The 22,383-nt window shown below is 32.4% G+C and overlaps 1 protein-coding gene across 3 annotated transcripts in view; it reads right to left on the minus strand.

The window, feature by feature from the left end:
• Nucleotides 1-1,278: 1,278 nt before the first annotated feature.
• Nucleotides 1,279-22,383, minus strand: part of LOC143255235 (cAMP-dependent protein kinase regulatory subunit-like) — a 45,198-nt gene continuing 24,093 nt past the window's right edge. For 2 of the 3 annotated variants that reach the window (XM_076510575.1, XM_076510574.1), the window contains 5 exons: nucleotides 21,980-22,040; nucleotides 17,570-17,691; nucleotides 14,049-14,130; nucleotides 3,876-4,064; nucleotides 1,279-2,826 (listed from right to left, as the gene is read on the minus strand). In XM_076510575.1, the coding sequence (XP_076366690.1) occupies nucleotides 3,892-4,064; nucleotides 14,049-14,130; nucleotides 17,570-17,691; nucleotides 21,980-22,040 (438 nt within the window). In that variant the 3' untranslated portion in view covers nucleotides 1,279-2,826; nucleotides 3,876-3,891. The remainder of the gene's footprint in view (nucleotides 2,827-3,875; nucleotides 4,065-14,048; nucleotides 14,131-17,569; nucleotides 17,692-21,979; nucleotides 22,041-22,383) is intronic. The other variant, XM_076510576.1, reaches the window with a different exon arrangement.

The raw sequence follows: 22,383 nt of genomic DNA on the forward strand, positions 1-22,383 counted from the left end.
AATAAACACCAAAACTCTCAAAAAGACATATCGAGTACCTTAGGACACTTTCTTTACAAGACAGAAGTCATTCAATTTCAAATCTTGCCAAAACAATTGTTGTGAATATTACAACAGTAACATACAAGTGAGCACTCACTGGACTTGTAGTTGCTTGAATGCTACTTTTAAGGAGAGGTAAACAATGAAATATTTTACAAACAGTGAAGTGAACAAAGCTGAAGCCAAGTGCTTTTTACAGATTAACTTGTTTTAAATGAAATACAAAAATTAAAGATGGATAATACGGTTTGCGGTTTCAGTTTAATATTGCGTCATTGCATACTAACATCCCTTGCAAAGAAACAATACAGTTAAATGCAGATTCAATTTTTATTATGCATTTCATAATCTGTATATCTCAAGTTAATGAATTTTGCAGCTTTGAATTTCAGTTTTTATTCAATGGTGCACTTTATAATAAGACTGGTGGTGTAGTTGTGCTGTTGAATATGTGCAGTTTTAAATGCACTGCTTTATAACTGTAATGATAACTTGAGATGTGAAGTTTACTATAAGATAACATCTAACAATCTTTATTTTAATCTTATAAGTTATATAAGAACTATGTTTAAAGGAAACTTGGTGAAAATATCTTAGTTAATTGTGGAAATAATTCAAGTATCTACAAATTTGTACACAATTTCAATAAAGGATTTCAATGAAATGGCTTTTCACACTTATTTGATTCATATAATATGTATTCACGTAACACAAACAAAACTTTTCAAGAATTTATCATGGTATGAAATTCCTACATGGAAACTTTGTATAACTTTGTCTATATCTATAAACATCTCACCTGTTAAAACAAAACAAAAAACGTGCACCACACGACGAAGTGTACCTGCACATAAATTCGAGTTTTTTTGTGTTTTTTTTTCAAACCAGGTTAACATTTGCAGTATTGTTTAAATATAATATTTCTTCAATAGAAATACTGAATGTAGTTGAAAAATTTACCTGTCTTTGTTGCAAGCAATGTTACAATGGTTTTGGTACTAAAGATCTGCTGGGGCAAGTTGAAGACCATGCATGTTTTGAGGGCTGGATAATTCATGTGTAATAGAGCACATCCTTGGATGGTCCATTCAAATTATTTTATAATCTTAATATAATAAAAGCTTTCTCACTCATAAGCTGAGTCAGATATAGTCAGCTTATAAGTTGGTGTTTGTTTTAAAACTTTAAAAAGTTTCTAGTGTATCATAAACATTTTAAGGTTTAAATATCATGAGATTAAGCAACTTATTTATTTTATTAAAGTTTACTCTTACATAAGAACTAAAGCACACAACAAGTTAGCTCAAACAACAAATGTGTCACACATCAAAGAAAAAACTAAACTCACAAAATCACACATATAACTTACAACCGTCAAATACAGAGATGTTAAACATCACCACAACAACAAGATATTATCTTCAACAACTTAAGAACTGAAATGTCATACTTTTAACATCAATGTTAAGTTTTCAGTCATGTAGTTAGTCAGAAATTACACTTTCCATGTTCATTTTCTTATTTTCTGTGCTATAACATCCTCAGTTTTTTTATTACAACAATGTTAACATAAATTAGAACTTGTAAAATTGCATTATAATCAGCATATTTTGAGTTGAATGGTATGAAAAACAAATCACTGAATTCTTTTTCTAAAGACAATTTACTTTAATAACATAAATCAAGTATTCTGTTATGCATAGAAGAACAGTATACAAATTTATCTTCTCTAAAGTTGCTGAGAAATTAACAATAACATTATGTTCAACATATTCAAAAATATATAAATTTATCAAAGTTGCATAACTTCAAAAAACAACAACACAGAAACTAAACTATATTTAAATACAGTATACAACAAAAAATTAAAACAAAATACTGTTACAAAAAAAAATTCTTAAAACCAAATTACCAAACTTGCACAAAAAGAAATCATAACTTACTTTTTATTCTTTGTAACTTAAATTATTAGCTGTTTTTTAACTTTTATGAAATATGGTATGTGTGTTTAACCAAAAATTTGTATCTCAAAAAGTGTACTTTTATTAGAACACTTTTGCATTTAATGCCAAAAACAAGAATAACAATATATAAAAAAAAAACAATAGTTCAATTAGTAAAGGTGGAAGATCAAACAGTGTATGTTACACACACTTCTTGATCCTAAATATTGGTCTACTAATCTCTTATTTATATTAGTATGCAGTTGATAACATATCCTGAGTAAACCTTGGTTTTATAAAACTTTCATAAAGAAATAATAAATACCATAAATTATTATTTGACAGAAAGAATCAGAATACTTCTCTCCTCTCTTAAAATACAATAATAACATTGCATAACTTTATAATTCAATACTTTTAATTTTCAGAACAAAGTTTTAAATTCACCAATGGTAATAAGAAAAAAAAATCTAAAAACCTCGATGTGCTGCTTGGCTAATTATAATTATATATACATATAAAAACAACATCAAACTCTGTATAACAACATGCACAACAATAACTACAAACCCCATACCTTTTTAATAAAAGCACTAATTCTACCAACTGTGACCAAAAACAAAAAAGGAGGAGGTCACCTGAACAGAAGTGTACAGGTTAAAACATTAGTTTTGAAACAATTACCAATTATGAGGATACCAAACACATTTTCTACACAAAACTGATAGTGGTTTATAATGCTGCTTCTAACTAGCGAGCTTGGCATTTCCATTATACCCTTCTTACCTTAAGAAGTCCATCTTCAAAAGTTTTAACTGAAATAAATTTCAACAAAGACCTACTGTAATGGGAGAAAAAAACTTTTTATTAATATAATGGTTTTTATGAATAAATTCTGGGTATCAAATTAGAATAATCAGTTTTAATAACTTGTTTCAAATATTTAGGTCTACAATAAGATAGGCTTATGTTAGGTTTGCATAAAAAAGTGCAATTACCTTTGTTATAAAAATCTTAGCTCAAAGTAATTTATAAGTTACATATCATTTCAAAAATAACAAACATTTCATTACACTTTCAAAATAACCTACCAGTCCTAGACTGTTCATTTAATTCCATATTCAAGTTTATAATGACCAAGGTCTCGTTGATTTGTAGAGAAAAGTAATTGTTTTCAAATTTCGCACAAAGCTACTCGAGGGCTATCTGTGCTAGCCATCCCTAATTTAACAGTGTAAGACTAGAGGGAGGGCAGCTAGTCATCACCACCCACTGCCAACTCTTGGGCTACTCTTTTACCAACGAATAGTGGGATTGACCGTCACATTATAACGCCCCCACGGCTGAAAGGGCAAGCATGTTTGGCGTGAGAGGGATGCAAACCCGTGACCCTCAGATTACGAGTTGAACACCTTAACATGCTGGGCCATAAGGGAAAAGTAATTTTAAGATAATTGAATAAGTTCAAATGGCTTAAAGGGTTATTTAAATGTAACTACGAGCTGATACAATGTATGTGGAAGTGTTGACATTCTAAAATGTGTCGGATAGTAGTGATACTTCAATAACTTTTGAGCTATTGATAATAATTACCGAAACTGATAACAGGTATTTTTCATTATGAATCACAGAATTTAGCATCAAAAACATATATATGGAATGAAATGGACATTGAAATATTATGAAAATCTTAATATGCTGATTGAAATGTGAATTAAAAATACAAACTTATAATTTCAGGCAACTTAATGAAAATGTATTTCTTAATACATATAGGACCATAAGAAAGAAAAAGTATTTATAAAGATTTTCATCTGTATTAAATACACACATCAAAATGCTTGTATATATAATAATTTGACATAAATTACGTTTAACGTGTAAACTTACATAATTAAAACAGACTTTACACAGAGAGAGAAATCAAACTGTTATAGTGTGTCATGTTCCTCTTCAGGATGTCTGCACACGGTCCAAGTACTCGTTCAAAACGAGCTCGATCAAGTTTTATACACTTAAGAGGGCCTTTAGCTTTTACAGTAGCTGCTCTTGGACGGTCTAAAAGCAGTGCAATCTCCCCTATGGTAGATTTATAAAGAAGCATTCAAAATGATAAGCTTTTATGAAGTTTTTACTGATAGCTTCAAAGTTAAATGTCAAAAAAAAAAAAAAAGAGAGAGAGAGAGAGAGATTGTCTATTGTATAAATGCTTAAGTAAAAATACATACATACTGCCTGTCTAAACAAAATTGGAAATTCCATCACTTATTTAGTTTTGGATTTTTTACTTGTGCAAATAGTAAATGAAATGTGCCTCTTTTGGCTACTGTACTAGTATAAACAGTGTATGTAGGTTTTTTTTTGTATTTCAGTTTTCATTAAGATTAGAAAAGTTCATAAGGATTCATCCAGTTTCAAAATGGGCAGTATTCTTGGAGGTCTGGCTAAGTGAAGTCAGAGATGCAAAAACATTAGAACTGACAAGGAAATTAAAATTGTTCATTTCACAAGGTTTCATGGTATGGCAAAAAAGGCTTAACAAAAATCTGTAAACACAAGAAGTTACTGATATCTGTATCATTAAAATAATATGTGTCAGTCAGTTTATGCATATTTGTGTTCTAGCTTGTATAGAAACCCAACTATAAAGTCGTACTTTTACACTTATCTGAGCACAAAAGTGGACAAAGTTCAACATGCATTGTTATGAGTGAAAAATATGGCATTTATAACATTAACTGCAAAAACAATTACTTCAGAAACACAAGCAACCACCCAAGGAAACCCATTAAATTAATATTCTTTACCTTTCCTTGACTTATAAATAACATTTCAATACCAATTCCAATAGGTACCTAAAGATTAACAGTTAGGCCTAAGTTTAAACATGCTTCATACATTTAGCACAAGTTTACCAACTAAATAACTAACAGTAATCAGCCTTAGTAATCATTTCCATAACTTCATTCACAGAGATGCCAACTATTTCAAATGACTGAGTGTAATGATTGTAGACAGAGCCCTTTATTATTTGCAGCTTCTTGGCCTGACCAATGTCTCTGAGCTGTTTATTATTATAACTATTATTATTTATTAATGCTATAGATTGCTCATTTATGACTGTGTTTTGTGTATTTAATAAATAAATTGAAAAAAATTCTTTTGAAATTATGTCTTTTATTTAGTTTAGAGTAACAAACATACTGATAAAACAACATTGAACATGCAAAAACAGTAAGCAGAAAAAGCCTTTGTGTAAGGACTAGTTTATATCATGTTTATGACACTTATTGTAATCGTTTTGCAGCTGTTGCAGCCTTTGCTTTCATGAAAATGTCTCTGGATGATTGGGAGTTAAACAACATTGTCCATTTGACTGCATAGACACCTTGTGTGTTATAATACTGCTCAAAACTGAGGTGCTGAAGTTTGGTCTGAACTTGCTTTTGTTTTTAGTCACTAAACTAAATATCCTTTCACTGTCAGCATTTGAATGGAAGATTGTAAGAATTCCAAGCATAACCCTACACAGAATGTCATACTTCTGGTTGCCATTTCCATCCTTAACTGTAGACAGCTGAACCCAAAACTTGTCAACATTCAACTGAAGGACATGTTTCTGAGAAAGTATCAATTTGATAGTTCAAATATTGCCCTTCCAACTTGTCAATAGTGTCGTGCTCATGTGTATTGACAAGGACAGAATACCTGTCTGTGAAGAAGCGTAGAGAAGAGAAATCTTTACCAACTTTCAGTTTTGGATCAGCAACCTCTGCATAAATCAGAAGTTCATCATTTAGAGGGAAATGTTTCATCATGTAATTTGTAGCTGCAATATAGTATTTCTTGACACTGGTGTAGAAGCTGATCAGGTCCAGGTCCTTTTCATATTTAACAATGTATCCCTTGGCAGCATTTCCAACAAAAACTGCCTCATCAGATTTGTGTAAGGATTCATTGTTGTAGTCAAGTTCAGTGATGTTACCTTCAAGATATTCTGGCTTGATGTATTTGACAAGTATATTTTTAACTTGTGTAATCAGAGTTCTATGCATAATGTGTATGCAAGGTTCTTCTCTTTGCAATATCAAATTGGCTTGCTCAAATAGAGGAATTGCAGACTAAAGAAAAAGACAAAATAACAAGTTCATTTTGTTGTCCAAGAAAACTGTTAACTTATCTATCTTGCTCTGCACACAACTTTTCTTGGTTACTTCCTTGCTAGCTTTTGTTTTCTTCTTTTTTTTCATTGATTGTCTCTTCTTTAGTTCAAGGTCTGACTGCCTAAACATATATTGAGTTGTATCAAATGTTTCTTTGTCTGCTTTTGGAGACTGTTGTCTTATGTCCCTGTGTGGCTGAGAGGATATCCCAACTGTTAAAGTCTTGCTGCTTGACTGAGCTGCATGTTTAGATCCATTTGAATCTAGTTTTTTCCTTTTCACAGTGAAAATACTTCTTCAATGGCTTCCACATGTCCATTATTTTGTTGAGGCACACCCAAGTGATAGCCATCTTGTGTTAACAAGTTGTAGAATTTTTCTTGTTTCTTTGTCATACAATCCTTGCAACTCTTTGAAATGTTGTTTTCTGCAAGCACTTTTGTCCAGAAAATAGTAGATATCTATCAATATATCAGAAACTGGGCAGGGCAGTTCTCTGGAAGCTTTCTGGGCAGCAATATTCATGAGGTGACAGGCACACCCCATGAAGTAAATGCTAGGCTGTCATCTTGAGATGTGTTCCATCACACCTTTACCTATATCAGACATAACTGAGGCATTGTCCTCTTAGTCAGTTCATGGTCCAAAAGCTTGAAAATATTCTCTCCCGTTGAAGCTTCTTTCCATTCCACCATTGTCAAAAGAGAACAAACAATTTTTCCAAGCAAAGGGTCAAGATATCGTACAACCACTGGATACAGTTTTGAGTCATCCATGTCTGTGGATCCATCTGTGGCTAAACTGTAAACACTGTTAGTAAGTATGCTTGAAATCATTTTGCCATCTTCACAACCCAACATTTGTACAATGGCTGTAGTTTTGGTTCTAGCACAGCCATATTTTTTTGCTATATCAGAGTCTGGGAACATTTTTCTGAATAGATGTTCTGCATGGTCAGCTACAGCTAGGGGTTAATTATGAACCATGATGAATTGCGTGAACATTACTTCTGCATTTATGGTTTCATATTCTGAATTCTTACCCATAAATGTCATTATCTGCATCATTTTTGTCTTCACCTCAGCCTTTTGTTGATGAGATGCCAATTTCGTATGTCTGAAACAATCGTTTATCCCGCCATGTGCCACAGAAAAATCGATGTGACAAACTGTACAAAACACATGACTGTCACCAACTTTTGATGTAATGACTGGATATTTTGCACTATACTCTTTCCTAAGTTTTTGATTCACAGTTTTAGTCCTTTTAGATTTGCTAGAAACAAGACAATCTGAAGAATGGGGCCTCTTTTTTTCCATCTTGTGAATGATCGCATTGGTGTTTCTATGCCGCTTAGAAAACGAGAAATACCCATCTACGCGAGCTCTGATTAGCTGACAAGCACTGATGACGTAACTATGGATTCCCCCACGTACCCAGTATGGAGAAGCACTGCACTCAAACTATTGGCAGATGTTGGAGATACAAATATTTTTTATTATTTCAAGCACAAATATGATTATTGCAAGTAGCCATTTGGACTATGTCTTTTATTTATTATCAGAATTTATTTGTATCTCACTAGAAATTTTTTTTTCACCCCTTTCAAACCCTGGGGGAACAATTTATCACTTTATTGTATAGGCCTATATAATAATTTGACAGTTGCAACAAGTTGTAATATTTGTCTGCATGAGCATATAATCGTAATGTATATACCAAAATTGTAATGGTTGGCATCTTTGCATTCATTTTCAATGTTTTACAGTTAATACGTAACACAAAAGAAAATAATTACAGGTTTTGGATGATATATAAATGTGATTTAGACACGCATACCCACCAGAAATTCACAAAAGCTATTATTTTCTTACACTGAAAATATATTTCCTATGGGTTCTTTCTTCACCTTACATACATAACTATTCTTGTTTAGTGCTACCTTTCATTTGCAAAGTAGTTTTTGCATGCCAAAAGCCTTTCACTCCTACATACCACTCAGTTTAGATGACTTAACTGATTCTTGCATGTAAATTATCATGCAACAAACTTCTATCAATAAATATGCCTCATACTCATGTGACCTCCATCTAAGCTATTCTACCTTACTATCACTTCAGGTTTAGGCAGAATTCTAGGCATCAGTTGACAGTGGAAAATGTGAACATAAGTGCTTGTTGAAAATATATTTTCAGTGTATGAAAATAACTTCCAACAAGGTTTCTTACTTGTTCAAACAAACTTAGCTAGAATTCCACACTGAGTAGGTTAGAGTGACTGGCCCAATGTAGGAGGATCCTTTGAAAGTGTCCTTTGGACACTTTCACAAGGGAACCCTCTAATAAGATTATACGTGGAAGACTGCATCACTTCTGTACTAGGTATAATCATTGCCCAGATGTGGAAAACGTGCAACATATCTGGGCTGAAATGTGTTAGGAGCACAACCAAATGAAAGAGAAAATGATTGGGCAGTGATCACAACCATGTTTCATTCATATCTAATTACATAATACTACAAAAGCATTAGTTAAAAGATTTATCTATTTAACACTTATACCATTCCACATACAGCATTCACCTCAATAATGATGCATATATTAAAAAAACTCTAAGCTTTAGCTCACATGGTACAGCAAATGTTTTTTACTCAAAAGATCAAGGATTCAACCTCATCTGTATCCGTATTTGTTTGAAAACAATGTTTCATTAATCAAATAATTTCATTACCTACATCATATGGAAAGTACGAGTTTATCCCCTAATGTTGGAAGTATCATAATCATTTGAAAATGTATTAGCATTAACTCACATACACATTTATATAAATACATATTTTTAGTAGAATTCATTGGCATAGGTATATTAGAAATGGTATGTAAAATATATAATACATTCTGTCAAGTGGTCAAAAATGAAAGTTTAATATAATAAGCAATTTTTTTCTAAGTTCAAACATTTAAATGTACATCAAACTTCAAGTAACAATGATAAATCAAACACACTACTAGTGAAACTTAAAACAAATACAGATTAACTTAACATCAAAATTTAAATATCTTTAAGCATTCTACCATGCAAACATGACAAATTATAAATTTCAAAAATTATGAACATGGTGAAATTTTAAATACAAAACCCATTGAAAGAAAAACTATACAAATTACATGCAAAAGATGAGTCACTACATTATGATATTTTGAGTGAGTAGTTCAATGAATTGTCCAATGGTTTAGGATGAAGCAAAAAAACAAAACACAAAAAAACTACTTTCCAATGTACTTTGTACATCTACAAGTTGTTTCACTTTGTTCATTAGCATTATAGGCTGCAAGCCTTGTAACCAATGGAACTTGCCATATTATTGTGAAAGATTGTGACATAAATATGTAAGAAGGCTAATGGTATTAATACCTTTGTTGGTATTTTTAATACAGATTTGGTAAATGGCATTCTCTACTTTCCTCAGTAAGCCAAACCATTTCCAAAATGCAAGCTTAAGTGTTTTTGTAATAAGGCTAAGTTTTTCTCACTGTTTGAAGCCATGTTTATTTTACTCTAGAAACAAGTTACAATTGTGTACTCTTATTCTAAATTATAAAAAGAAAAAAGGTGCATTTTCATGTACTAAGTCTTTCTGAATGGTAGCATTGCATTTTGAAAACACTTATGTCAAGTACATCTCTTATGACAGGTATTTTCAAAAAAGACATTGCTAATACTTACCATGTCATTTGTTCATAATTGGTTTGAAGTAGAGTTTCACCATTTTCCTTGCTATTACAATATAAGATTTCAATCCAATTTAGAATATTTGGAACTTCTTAGATGGTGTTTTAAAAGTATGTACTTCTTTCACTTACTTCATGAAGGGAGAAGGCTATCAAAAAAAAAGGTACCCCAAACACTTGAGAAAGTTAAGTCGTGATGGATTCAAGCTGTAGCCAACTACGCTGTATAAAAACATGGCTTCTAATTTTTTTGTTCAGCTAGTATATTTGAAACAGATTCAGCTGTCTAAATATTTGAAATCAAATCCATGTAAGAAAAATTACAATTATTTCACTAAAACAACTTATATCTTAAAAAGATTACCTAACATAATGTTTATGAATAAAAAGGGACCTAATGATCCATTTGAGCTGTTCCATTAACTAAATTAAACTAAAACATATTTTAAAGAAATCATCTCAAAACCAGCCCTTATCATTCATATATTTATCAAGGTTTCTTTTAAACTAATTTAAATTTACTGCCTCTACATCATCTGAAGGCAACCCATTTCAAAGGTTAACCATTTTGCTAGATAAATAGTTATCACATCAATTTTATCAATTTATGTTTCATAAACAATATCTTTTTAAGCAGTGCAACTATCTGACTGATATTTTAACAAAATATTTTCAACCTCAAAGCATTATTTCCTCTTTCCTTGAATGCCTATTATCTTAACATTTATTTATTTAAGTAATCCTGAGACTAGCCTAAACATCATTAGACAAATTATTCCCTTTCATCTTGTTACTACCGTCTACATTTAGTACTACTAGATTTAGTAGTCTAATCTATACATCACATATTAATAACCCTACGCTTAGTGTATACTAGATTAGACCAGTCGTACCTATTTCTAATTTATTCAGTAAAGATTAGCAACTTTAGTGTCAAGTCTATGTATGATTACATAAAATGCCTTCATGTGTACATGTAAGATAGTTTGATAATATTTGCCTAGTATATAGAGAATCAAAAAACATGCATGTATAACAAATGGTGTAGAGTTACTACTGCTGTGTCTATATTATACAGAAAAGACTGACTGTGTCCATTTTATAAAAATAAATAAACAACTTTTCAAAAAAGGAAGTAAATCTATAGTTGGTTAATTCCAATCCCTCAAAAACATTACAAACAAGACAATAGGGATGGCATTTGTATCATCCCTAAATAATAGAACAGGCAAATAATGTAGTATAATGTTAACAATTACAGGATAAACTCAGTTGTGATTGGATAGTTATGTATACTGCTATATGTTAATTCTTGTCTGCATTATTTTTTGAATTTTTTTTCTTTACTTATTTGCTTGTTTTCTTAATGCAGTGTTTCAATAGATATGGAAAGGTTATATTTATAAACAAGTTCTAAACACAACGAGGTTACAACTGCAATATTTATTCCTTATTTATTATTGGCTGGCAATTTTTGTTTCACCCTGTACCCAAACTTTACATATGAACTCCAAATTTCTGTAAAGCTAACTTCAAAGGGGAATGATAACATCATTATGCCAGAATTATGTTAATGCAAAAACATTTATAAAAGTGAACACACTGTATGAAACTACAGTCATGTGAAAAAGTAAGGACACCCTATGAAAGCCTGTGTATTTTTGTAACATTTTTGGATATATAGATATTTAATCTCAATTTTAACAATACTGAGAGATTATAGGAATATAACTAAACAAATAAAACTGAATAAAAGACTTTTCAAGATCTTCTGTAAATGTAATTCTACAAAAATGCATATTCTAACTGATGAAAAAGTTAGGACACCCCCATATTTATTCCCACTTAAAATGGCTCAACTCACACACAGGTGTATCACACCAGTTGCACATGATTAGAAGATCGTTACTCAGCATTTTGAATGAGGCTTGCCCTATTTAAACCTGACATTTAGTTCAGTGTGCTCCTGACTGTTGAAGTGAGAGTGAGCACCATGGTGAGAGCAAAAGAGCTGTCTGAGGCCTTCAGAAAGAAAATTGTAGCAGCTTATGAGTCTGGTAAGGGATTTAAAAGATCCCAAAAGATTTTGAAATCAGCCATTCCACTGTCCAGAAAATAGTCAACAAGTGGAGGGCTTTCAAAACAACTGCCAACATGCTCAGGTCTAGTCTTCTAAGCAAGTTCACCCCGAGAGTAGACCCCAAGATGCTAAAAGAGGTCTCCAAACACCCTACATGTCATCACAGAACCTACAGCAGGCTCTGGCTACTTTTGAAGTGAAAGTGCATGCCTCTACAATCAGAAAGAAACTGCACAAGTTTAACTTGCATGGAAGGTGTGCAAGGAGGAAACCTTTGCTCTCTAAGAGAAACATCAAGGCCAGACTGAAGTTTGCCAGAGAGAATGTAAACAAAGACCAGGACTTCTAGAATAATGTTCATTGGACAGATGAGTCCAAAATTGAATTATGTGGACACCAGAACAGAGAACATGTTTGGCGTAAACCAAATACAGCATTCCATGAAAAGAACCTCATACCAACTGTGAAACATGGAGATGGAAGTGTCATGGTTTAGGGCTGCTTTGCTGCAACAGGACCTGGACAGCTCACAATCATAGAATCCATCATGAATTCTACTGTGTATCAGAGGGTGCTTGAGGATCATGTGAGACCATCTGTACATACCAGTAAATCTACCAAGGACTGGCTGAAAACTAAGAAATGGAGAGGCCTAGAATGGGCGAGTCAAAGCCCAGATCTTAAACCCACTGAGATGCTGTGGGGTGACTTGAAATGGGCTGTACATGCAAGAAACCCCTCAAACACCTCACAGCTGAAAGAATTTTGCATTGAGGAGTGGGGTAAACTTTCTTCAGATTGATGTCAGAGACTGGTAGATGGCTACAAGAAGCATCTCACTGCAGTTATTTCAGACAAAGGAGGTAACACTAGCTATTAGGGGGTAGGGTGTCCTAACTTTTTCCTCAATTAGAATATGCATTTTTGTAGAATTACATTTACAGAAGATCTTGAAAAGTCTTTTCTTCAGTTTTAATTGTTTAGTTATATTCCTATAATCTCTCAATATTGTTTAAATTGAGATTAAATATCTATATATCCAAAAATGTTACACAAATACACAGGCTTTCATAGGGTGTCCTAACTTTTTCACATGACTGTATGTCATCTCAGTGAAATTGGTTGACACAAATGTTTTATTACATAATAAAAAAGAACAACAAGAGCAAGGTATTTGCAGACATTCCCAGAATTTGTGACTCAGTCGTTACACACATTTTGTTATCAACGAAAACACTGTACTATATCTTCTGGTGACCAACTGAGATATCTAAAGTACCATTTCCATGAACAATCTTAGCTATTCTTAAAAATTCTGATAAAAAACTGCTTAACTATAAATTCTTTATTTAATTTTTAGAAAATAGAATAATCAACATTTATCTCTCAATATACAAAGAGCAAACTGACAACAGCTAGTATTTCTCGTCTTTAGAGAGAAAGAATTCATACAAAATATGAAAATGATAATTTGCCCAAGCATACTAACTGATACACAGAAGAATCACTGTTGAAGGATGAAGTTTATGATTAGACTATAATTTTTTGTGTATGTATAAATATTAACCTCTCAGGATTAGAATTTTCTCCATTATTAAATAAGAAGTGCTCTGAATGAAACTGTTGAAGCATTAGAAAGATAATTATTAATATGAGAATTAATTATATTTAGGAAATCAAGCAATTTTATCATTAATCAATCTATACGTGAAAAAAAACTTTCTGAAGAGTGGTGGATAGCACACTTATAATTGAGATACTGGTGAACTGTGGGATTGCTACTGGAGGATTAGTAGCACATTTACTGCTAATCTAGTGTTATAATTGGTTAAATCACTCTTAAGTGATCAAAAGTGTTTATCAAAAATTAATAAGCGGTGACATTGTTGGGAAAGAAACAGAAATATGTTTCTTATTAAGGTACTAGTAAGTGTTTAAATTACACTTACAATTTAAAGATTTTTTTTATCATTATGTTAACAGAACTAACAGGATTAGTGAGAACAAAAGCAGTATTCATCATACAAAAATACATAGTGTAATTCCTTTTGACAGCTGAGTACCCAATTTTACAAAAAATTATCATTACCAAAATAATCAGAAGACCCTAAATTTCCAACTTCAACTTGGGGTTCACTTTCTGACCGTCTTTGCAGAACAACAGCAGTTCCCTGTAACACCAGAAATATATTTAACATCATAAGGATCTCAAAGCTCTCTAACCTTTTTCATTTTAGAAAACTTAAACTTAGTGCTTAACACTAATTTTCATAGTTATATTTTTCCATTTTTAAAATACATTTATTTAACATCAAAGCTAGAAACGCATGTGTGAAAATCCACCTTTTAAGGACACTTCACACTGGTTTAATAGCTATCTGAATGAGTTGAAAGTAATGCATAACTGTATTACTTCTATTAATTTACCTCAATGAAACCTATGATTCTATATTAATAGAAGGTAAATTATCAAAATCTTTGTGAAATCTCCATAAATGAGCACAAGATATAACTAATAAACACACTATACTGTAATTTTTAACTGATAAAAATATTTTTATTTCACTAAAAAAGTGTATTCAAATCATTCAAATCCCAAAATTTTCTGTGTACTTTGCCTTTAAAAAAATACTAAAAACATGCCATGCTTAATTCAAGTAACAGAGAAGGCTAACCTTGAGGTCTGCCTAGCTAATTAATATCTTTTTCAAGTTTAATGCAATAAGCACTGCTTACCACTTAATATGTAAATGTAATATATTAGCAAAGCCTAGCAAGTTTAACCATAAATAAGGCTCTGACTGAGAGGTAATAAAATACTTTAAGTCTTGTGACTGTAAAACTTCACAAAGATACAACATACTTTCTAAATAAGAAACTGTAAACTTGAATTACTTGTTTTTAAGTTACCATTTTAACTTGCTCTAAGTCTTTTGTTGATATCTTTCAACAAGGTGAATCTAATGAACACAAAAGCTTGTATGTTGACGTTTTGACACGTATTGACCATTATTATATTTGCAGGGAAAGACCCTATATTTTTCTAACTATATTAGTGTGTGTATAAGGTAAATCATGGTGTAATTTTTATGAAATTATGGTATAAGTAAACTTTCAGAGTATATACTGGTTTTTAAAAATTCTTTTAAATTTCTGGGCAATTTCAGCATCTCGTTGCCTGGATATTAACATGTTTTCCCTTTCATAATAAGAATTTGAATTTTTTATTGTATTAAAAACCTGATAGACCTCTTTCTTCCCAATGAATTATATACCTATATGAAAAAAACACAGAAAAACATGGAAGTGGGTTCCAGTTCCAGTTCTTTATTAAAGTGGGATTAAATATTATTCATATTTAAATATTTTTAAATCTATCAAAAATTGTAAAAGGGATCCAGATATATCTTTACATTTTTAAAGTTATTTAGCATTCATGCTTTATTTCTCAGTGGTAAAAGATATTACCACTGCATAGGCAAAACTATAATAGTTTTCAAAATAATGAGTGATTCCTAAAATGCCTAGGCACTGAAATATCCTTCAACTAGATTTTCTTACTAAAAACATTTCTCAGTCTTTTTACAATTTTAATACTTTTAAGTTCTTCCCTAAGTAGAATCTATCAATCCAAAAACTATATACCTCAAAAAGGACAATTGCAGATCTATGGTTTATAATGAACAGCACCTGCAGTTCTGCCAGCACAAGTACTAGAAGCATAGCCAAGCATCACTGAGAGAGGTGTGATTAACTCCAAGTGAATATGTTTCTGATAGTGTTCTCCAAATTTACAGCTACCAATGTATATATTACAGCAAACTCATGCATGTGTGTGCGTGCAATCAAATATACATAGGTATAACTTTTATTATAAGTGTTTTGAAATAACCAACTGTGAAGTAATGTTTGGTATATAATTATATTTCCACTCCTCACTTTAAAAGGTAAGTTTGGTGGAGTTTTCTTATTTTCAACTATTATTTTATGTTAGAAACACTTTCAATATATGCCATTTTTAAGTCCCTCAGCTTGAGAGCTAACATTAAATTTATTTCTTAAGATAATGAACATATCAATATATGAGGAGTTTAGTTTAAAAACCTTCAAGTTTTATTTCAATCTTGCCAGATTTGGCTTCAACAAAGATTAATGATTTTCTTAATAGATAAAACAAAATGATGGCTATTCTGGAAAAAAAAACAAAAAAAACCAAACAGACATCAAGTTTGTTTTTATACATTAGTCATAAAAAGACTATCATACATAACATTATCAATAATGTAATTAACAACAGACTACACACAGCCAATGTGTTTTAAGATTACCACTTGACCCAGTATAAGTGGACACTGTTATAAATAGCCAAGGTCTATATACAGTACCTATGTACTTTTACTTTTTAAACCTGAGCAGATGCTCACAACATCCAGCCAAAAATCCAGATTTAAAACATTGGATAGTGACACTAAATGTTCCATAGTGAGAGGTTTGAAGCTATTTACTGAATAATGCTTCTTGTGAGATTTGCTTATGTTGAAGGGAAAGAAAACTGGAATATTATAAGGTACAGTGACAATTATTATGAAATCAGAAAAATAATTTCAGCAGAACATGCAAAAAATTAGTGATATAAAGAATTAAGAGGATTACCACTAGACTGAGTCTAAATTGAAGACACTATCATAATTTAAAGGTTACACAAGCCGGAATAGTCTATGAGTATGTCTTCTGTTGAGCTCGACAGATTAAGAGGCACAATATTTCTTATTTCAAAAACAAACCTGAGCATTCACATGCATAAAATTCAAGGGTGCAATATTTTACCTACGTAAAACAGTTAACAAATATGTTTCATATGCTGTTTCATGACAAAGATCTGCAAATTTTTTTTTTACAACAAAAAACATTCATGGAATTCATGATGACAAGAAATTCCACTTGTAGAGAAAAATATATATGTAAAAATGGCTGGTATGGGTAGAGAAAACTCTCTACATTCCTACACTCAATTACACAACTGCCTTCAAACATGTGGTCAGTTACCTCTTTCTTTCTTTGTGAACCTGACAATGACCGAAGAAGGTTGAAACATTGTTCACTTCTCTACATAAAGTTTTCTCTACCCATACCAGCTGTTTTTACATATATATTCATGGAATTCCCTTGTCCAAAAACGTAATTTAAGACCCTAGTCTTTCTAAAATTGAAATCTGATGGTGTTATTGGCACCAAGTTTTTTAGCAAGAAAGGACAACATTTCATTTTGCGCTAAGTTCATGAGGCACTTTAATATGGTGACATAAAAAGTTCACCAATTACACCCCACTTCCAGATTCACTTGCTAATTTCAACAATTATAGCAAGAAGACAACCAATATAATTACATAATACACTTTCATTGGTGTCTGACAGTTGCCTGAATTTCCTATAGAAGTGCAGAAAAGTTGACTAAGGTCACATGAAAGTGAGTTAAAACCCAAGAGTAATTAGCTCAACATATACTTACCACATATTTATCTTCAACAATTATTGCATTTTAAAAGTAACATACAATCACTTATAAATATCCTACAGATGAATAAAGTAGCAAAATAAATTTCTACTCACTTCTTCAATAATGAAAAAGTCATCTCCTGGTTGACCTTGTTCCACAATTACCTCTCCATCATTAAACTGTACAGGTTCTAGAGCATCAGCTACTGTAAGACGTTCCCATTTGTCTAGACTCTCTGGAAACGACATAATATCAATAATGCCAGAAGCATAATTTATGAAAGCAAAAAAAAAATCAAAAAGCATTCAAACTTCAAGTTTCTTGTACTACTAACTCTGATGAAGCACCAATGGCAAATTACTAGCTGAGAGTTAATATTTACCTAAACTGAAAGTGTATTTCCAATAATACTGACAATACAGCTATTCTTCAACATTGGCTTTGCCTATCTAATCATAGATTTTTCACATTCCAATCTTCTATACACCACTTAAATGGACTTGACACTAGTTCTTAGAGAGGAAGCATGGTGAAAGTAAGTGTTATTGGAAATACATTTTCAGTTTATGCAAATGTTAACTTCCAAAACAGACTTTCTGTCTACAGACACAATATATAGAATTGAGAAGGTGGAGGGATTGATGCAGGCATAATCTACATAGAAAGCATCAGCACAGAACAGTAGAGTACCAAGATTAAAGCAGTACACGAGTGGAGGAACCACAATATACCCAAAGTATGTATGCTCTTCACTAAAAATTGAGTTCCTGCATTAAGGGTTGAATAGTATACAAGTAATCATTATAAGCCAGAAACCTTAGTATGAGGACCTCCAACTTTGTCCTCTTCTCCAAAAATGGAGGTACACACTCTCACACTCTTGAAGGAAAAGCCCCTGTCTGCCACCAAAGAGACTGGAAACTGGGTGTGGTAAGGACTCCCTAGCTCCATTAGCAGAACCTGACCTCAATCTAATGATCAGCAAGGACAGACAGAATACTCTTTAACTTTACTCATGACATTCCATGAGTAGTGGACCATGATAATATAATAATATCATCTGGTAAACATCTAGATAGTTTTATGGAGTGCCTCATTTCTATAGAGCTTGTTGCAACCAGTAGTAAGAATAATCAAATCAGTTGCTGGCTGAAAATTGTATTGAGGGAAGCACACCTGTATGGGCAACACTCACCACAAAGTAGAATCCAGTGAAAGTAAGATAGAAGGGATCCTGGAAAATAGAGATACGATGGTGACAAAAGTACCCCCTTCTCCTTATATTCCTTATAGATGTTGTTAAAATGGCAATGGGGTAATGGAAGTACTTCCAGTAAAAAAGTGCTCAAGCAGGTAAAGCAAGGCAGTTGGAGAATTCTGAATATAACATGCAAAATGTTTACCATTGGATAAAAAAAAAGGCCAGTAAAAACCAAATGTGCTGAATCTGCTGAGATTTAACTCAGAAGATACCTCACTTGTAAAGATCAAAATATGTAAAATGAATATCTGGGAATACAACTCTAAGGAAATGGGGGAAATCAAGAGAAATTGAAGGATCCCAATGAAACCAGCTAAAATTATTACCACAAGAGGAGGTAAACTGAGTCACCTAACACTTCCAGGACTGATAGCCAATACAAAATTATCAGACTACAAATGATTGCAGAGGTGAGAAATTGATGGCAAATGAATTCCAGAGATGGACATATTCCCTTCCTTAGTTGCCAGAGACTTAGAAAGATGCTATTAAAATAAAGCATGATCTGAGGGGAGAGAGAAAGTCCTAAAAACATGACTACCAACTTATTACATCAATATGTCAGCAGCCAAACAAATATATACTTCCATCAGGAGATGGAAAACCAAGACAAGCAAACAATCAAGGAGGATACAAGGTTTACATCCTGTTACATAATAAAACAGTAAATCTCACAGCTCAAATCGAAAAAATCAGGAAAGAGGAGAATTTAAATAGTCTCCCACTCCACCTACAAGGGAGCAATAAATTTAAAGAGGACAGAGAAAAACTCCACAATCTCATAAATCCAAATGATTAATAAAAGAAAAGTAGGATCCAAATTGTACTCATGAGAAGCCAACATAGTAAAGAAAAGTGTAAAAAACATAATCCAAATTCTCTCCAGAATCAACAACAAAAAAAGAGAACTTCAGAAGTCTTAGGAGGAAACAATCATGGTCAAATGAATGTCTCCATTTCTCAGTAGATAAAAACATGGACAGCTCTAAAATACACTTTCCCCTCCTACTGTAGAGAGACACCAGATTACAATGGAGGAGTATGGAAGATCGGATTAACCACCCTCCTGACAACAATAATATGGGATATTCGTAACAGCAAATATAATGCCTAATTTAGTTTCTTCTTCTTTTATACATATATATTTGGTGTGTGTGTGAAATTATAATTATACTAAAATACACAAGGCGAAGCAAAACCACAATCCATAACGAGACAATATGTAACACTTCATCACCAATGCTTTGCTGGGAAAAAGTGATTACATTATCTAAGTGAGGTGCTTATATACAAAGCCAAGATAGTGTGTGTATAGATGAGGGTGGAAAAAGCTGCAAATTAGATACTGACAGAGGCATTTAGGTGAGGTATAAACAACTGAAGTATACGAGACAAATGCTTAGATAAGCAAAGCCAATGTTGAGGAATAGGTGTATTGTCAGTAGATGGTATGTATGTTTTAGAATAAAAAATTTTTAAATGTTATTTGAAGTGTAAAATTCTTTTAAATTTTTCCAACATCTAAAGTGATCATGTTAAGTAATAAATAGATATTCAGTATAGGAAATTTATAGTTTCTGATAAGGTATTTCCCTCTTCTCAGAATATCAGCTTAAATCCCACAATGATAAGAAGGAAGGACTGGTCTAAGGGAATGACAGAATTGACTCCCAAAATTATCCAAAGGATAACCCTGGAAGTGAGAGAATCAGACTTGAAGAGGGAAACCATACCATTTCTTAGCCAGGTATACTCTTGCCCAACTGTGGAATGTGTGAGATATAAGGGTGAAAAATGAGAGGAGAGCATCTAAGTGGGAGAAAGTGCAACAGAAAAGTGATCTTAATCACAAACAAAGAATGCTCCCCCAGGTGTAGAATGGAAAGAGCAAGATGGACTGCAGTTGGTAAGTCAGCTGCATCTAAAATAAAGGTAGGATAGGATCATACCATCTTCACTTCAAACTCAAGAACAATGGGAATGAGACACACTCTATTTCCTGGATATGACACTGGGAGTAGCTTTTAGCTATCACACCAGGCACTTGACATCTCATATTGAAAGCATGTCTATTGCATGCAAAAAAGCACAAACTGATTCAAGTCCTTAGAGGGTGTGGAATGCTAATCCCCTTTCTCAACTGCAAAGCAAAGTGATTAGCATGAGTTCAGTTATGAGGTGAGTGAGTGAAGAAAACCAAACATTATTAGGATTATTGCTCATGCAATAAGGAAAAATGAGGTGCATAAGAAATAGGGGGAAGAGTTAAAACATCAAACACGAGGCACAAAATTCATAAAGACTGTATGAGGCCTAGCAAATTCATCAAGTTGGGAATGGGAAGAAAAGGCAAAATCTGGAGAAGAAAAAAGATGATTGAAGACCTGATCAGCCTGTTCTGGAGGAGTCTAAGTGATGTCTGGAGACAAAGGTTGTCCCACGTAACATTTAATCTCCCAGTGTAGAACAGCAGATAAATCCACTGTTGGGTCACCCATATCCAAGATCTGAGAAAAAAATTCTTGTGGCTGGTGTAATCCCCATGCTGGTAATGTTAACTTTGGAATTCATTGCACAGAAAAGTTCACCAAATTCAAATGCAAAATATAAGGTGACGAATTAATTGATGCTAATAGAAGAAACAGGTCAAATGAAAGCAAATTAATTTAAAAAACAACTACTTCACAAGGAAACAAAGTTAAACATGAAGCATTAAACAAGCACTGAAGCATGTTTGAACCCAAGTGCTGCCAAACAAGAAGTGATAATTCAGTACAGGAGTGTAGAAGGAGTCACACATGCATCACATGATTATGTCACGCTGCTATTGCCAAGGAGGTGATGTATAGTGATTTGCCAGAGAGGTGTTGTAATCTTGCAATTCTGAAAGAGAGGAGCCAAAAGCTGGGAGCATACAATAAGTCTACATATAGAGAGCAGCTTAAAACAACAAGAATAGCTGATCTTGTAAGGGATGTGAGTACCACACTGGAACCATTTGTTTTCATCCACAAAATAAAGATATGTGTTAAATTTTAGTAATTTTATAATGCTGAATATATTTGTATACTTCACATTTTTTCTACAGTTGTTTATTAAAATAAAAACTATTGGTCAACTATATCAGTTTTAAACTAGCAAGAATAAAAAAAATTTAATCTTCAACTAAAAACAATCTTAAAATGACTTTAAAAAAAAAAAACCTTTAACAGCCAACATGCATTTGAGTACCAGAAAATATGATATAACCAAGGAAACTTACCCAAAATAGAAACTTTACTGAGAAATTCTTCATACAGCTTTCTTTTCCGTATCGTACTGCCCTAGATGAAGAAAAGAAGTTATCTTGATGTGGGTAAAATTATGTTATCTATGTTTCATGGTTTATTGAAACAGTCCAGGAAATAATCAATGACAGAATTAAATAACTGACCAAGATCAAATTAGACTACTTCTACTGTATAATAGGCATGAACTATGAGTTTATCAGTCTCTATCACAAAGTCTACAGTTAGTTCAACACAAAGTATGGAGTTCTCCAACAGTGAAAGATTGAAAGTGTTTGATCTTTGCATTGTTATGTAGTTTTAAAATATTTTCATTCCAAGATTAATTAATATTTTATTTATTTATTCCTGTGAATTTGAAAATTTAACCGGTAACTTT

Source organism: Tachypleus tridentatus, chromosome 7 (assembly GCF_004210375.1).
Source record: "Tachypleus tridentatus isolate NWPU-2018 chromosome 7, ASM421037v1, whole genome shotgun sequence".
Lineage (NCBI taxonomy): Eukaryota > Metazoa > Arthropoda > Merostomata > Xiphosura > Limulidae > Tachypleus > Tachypleus tridentatus.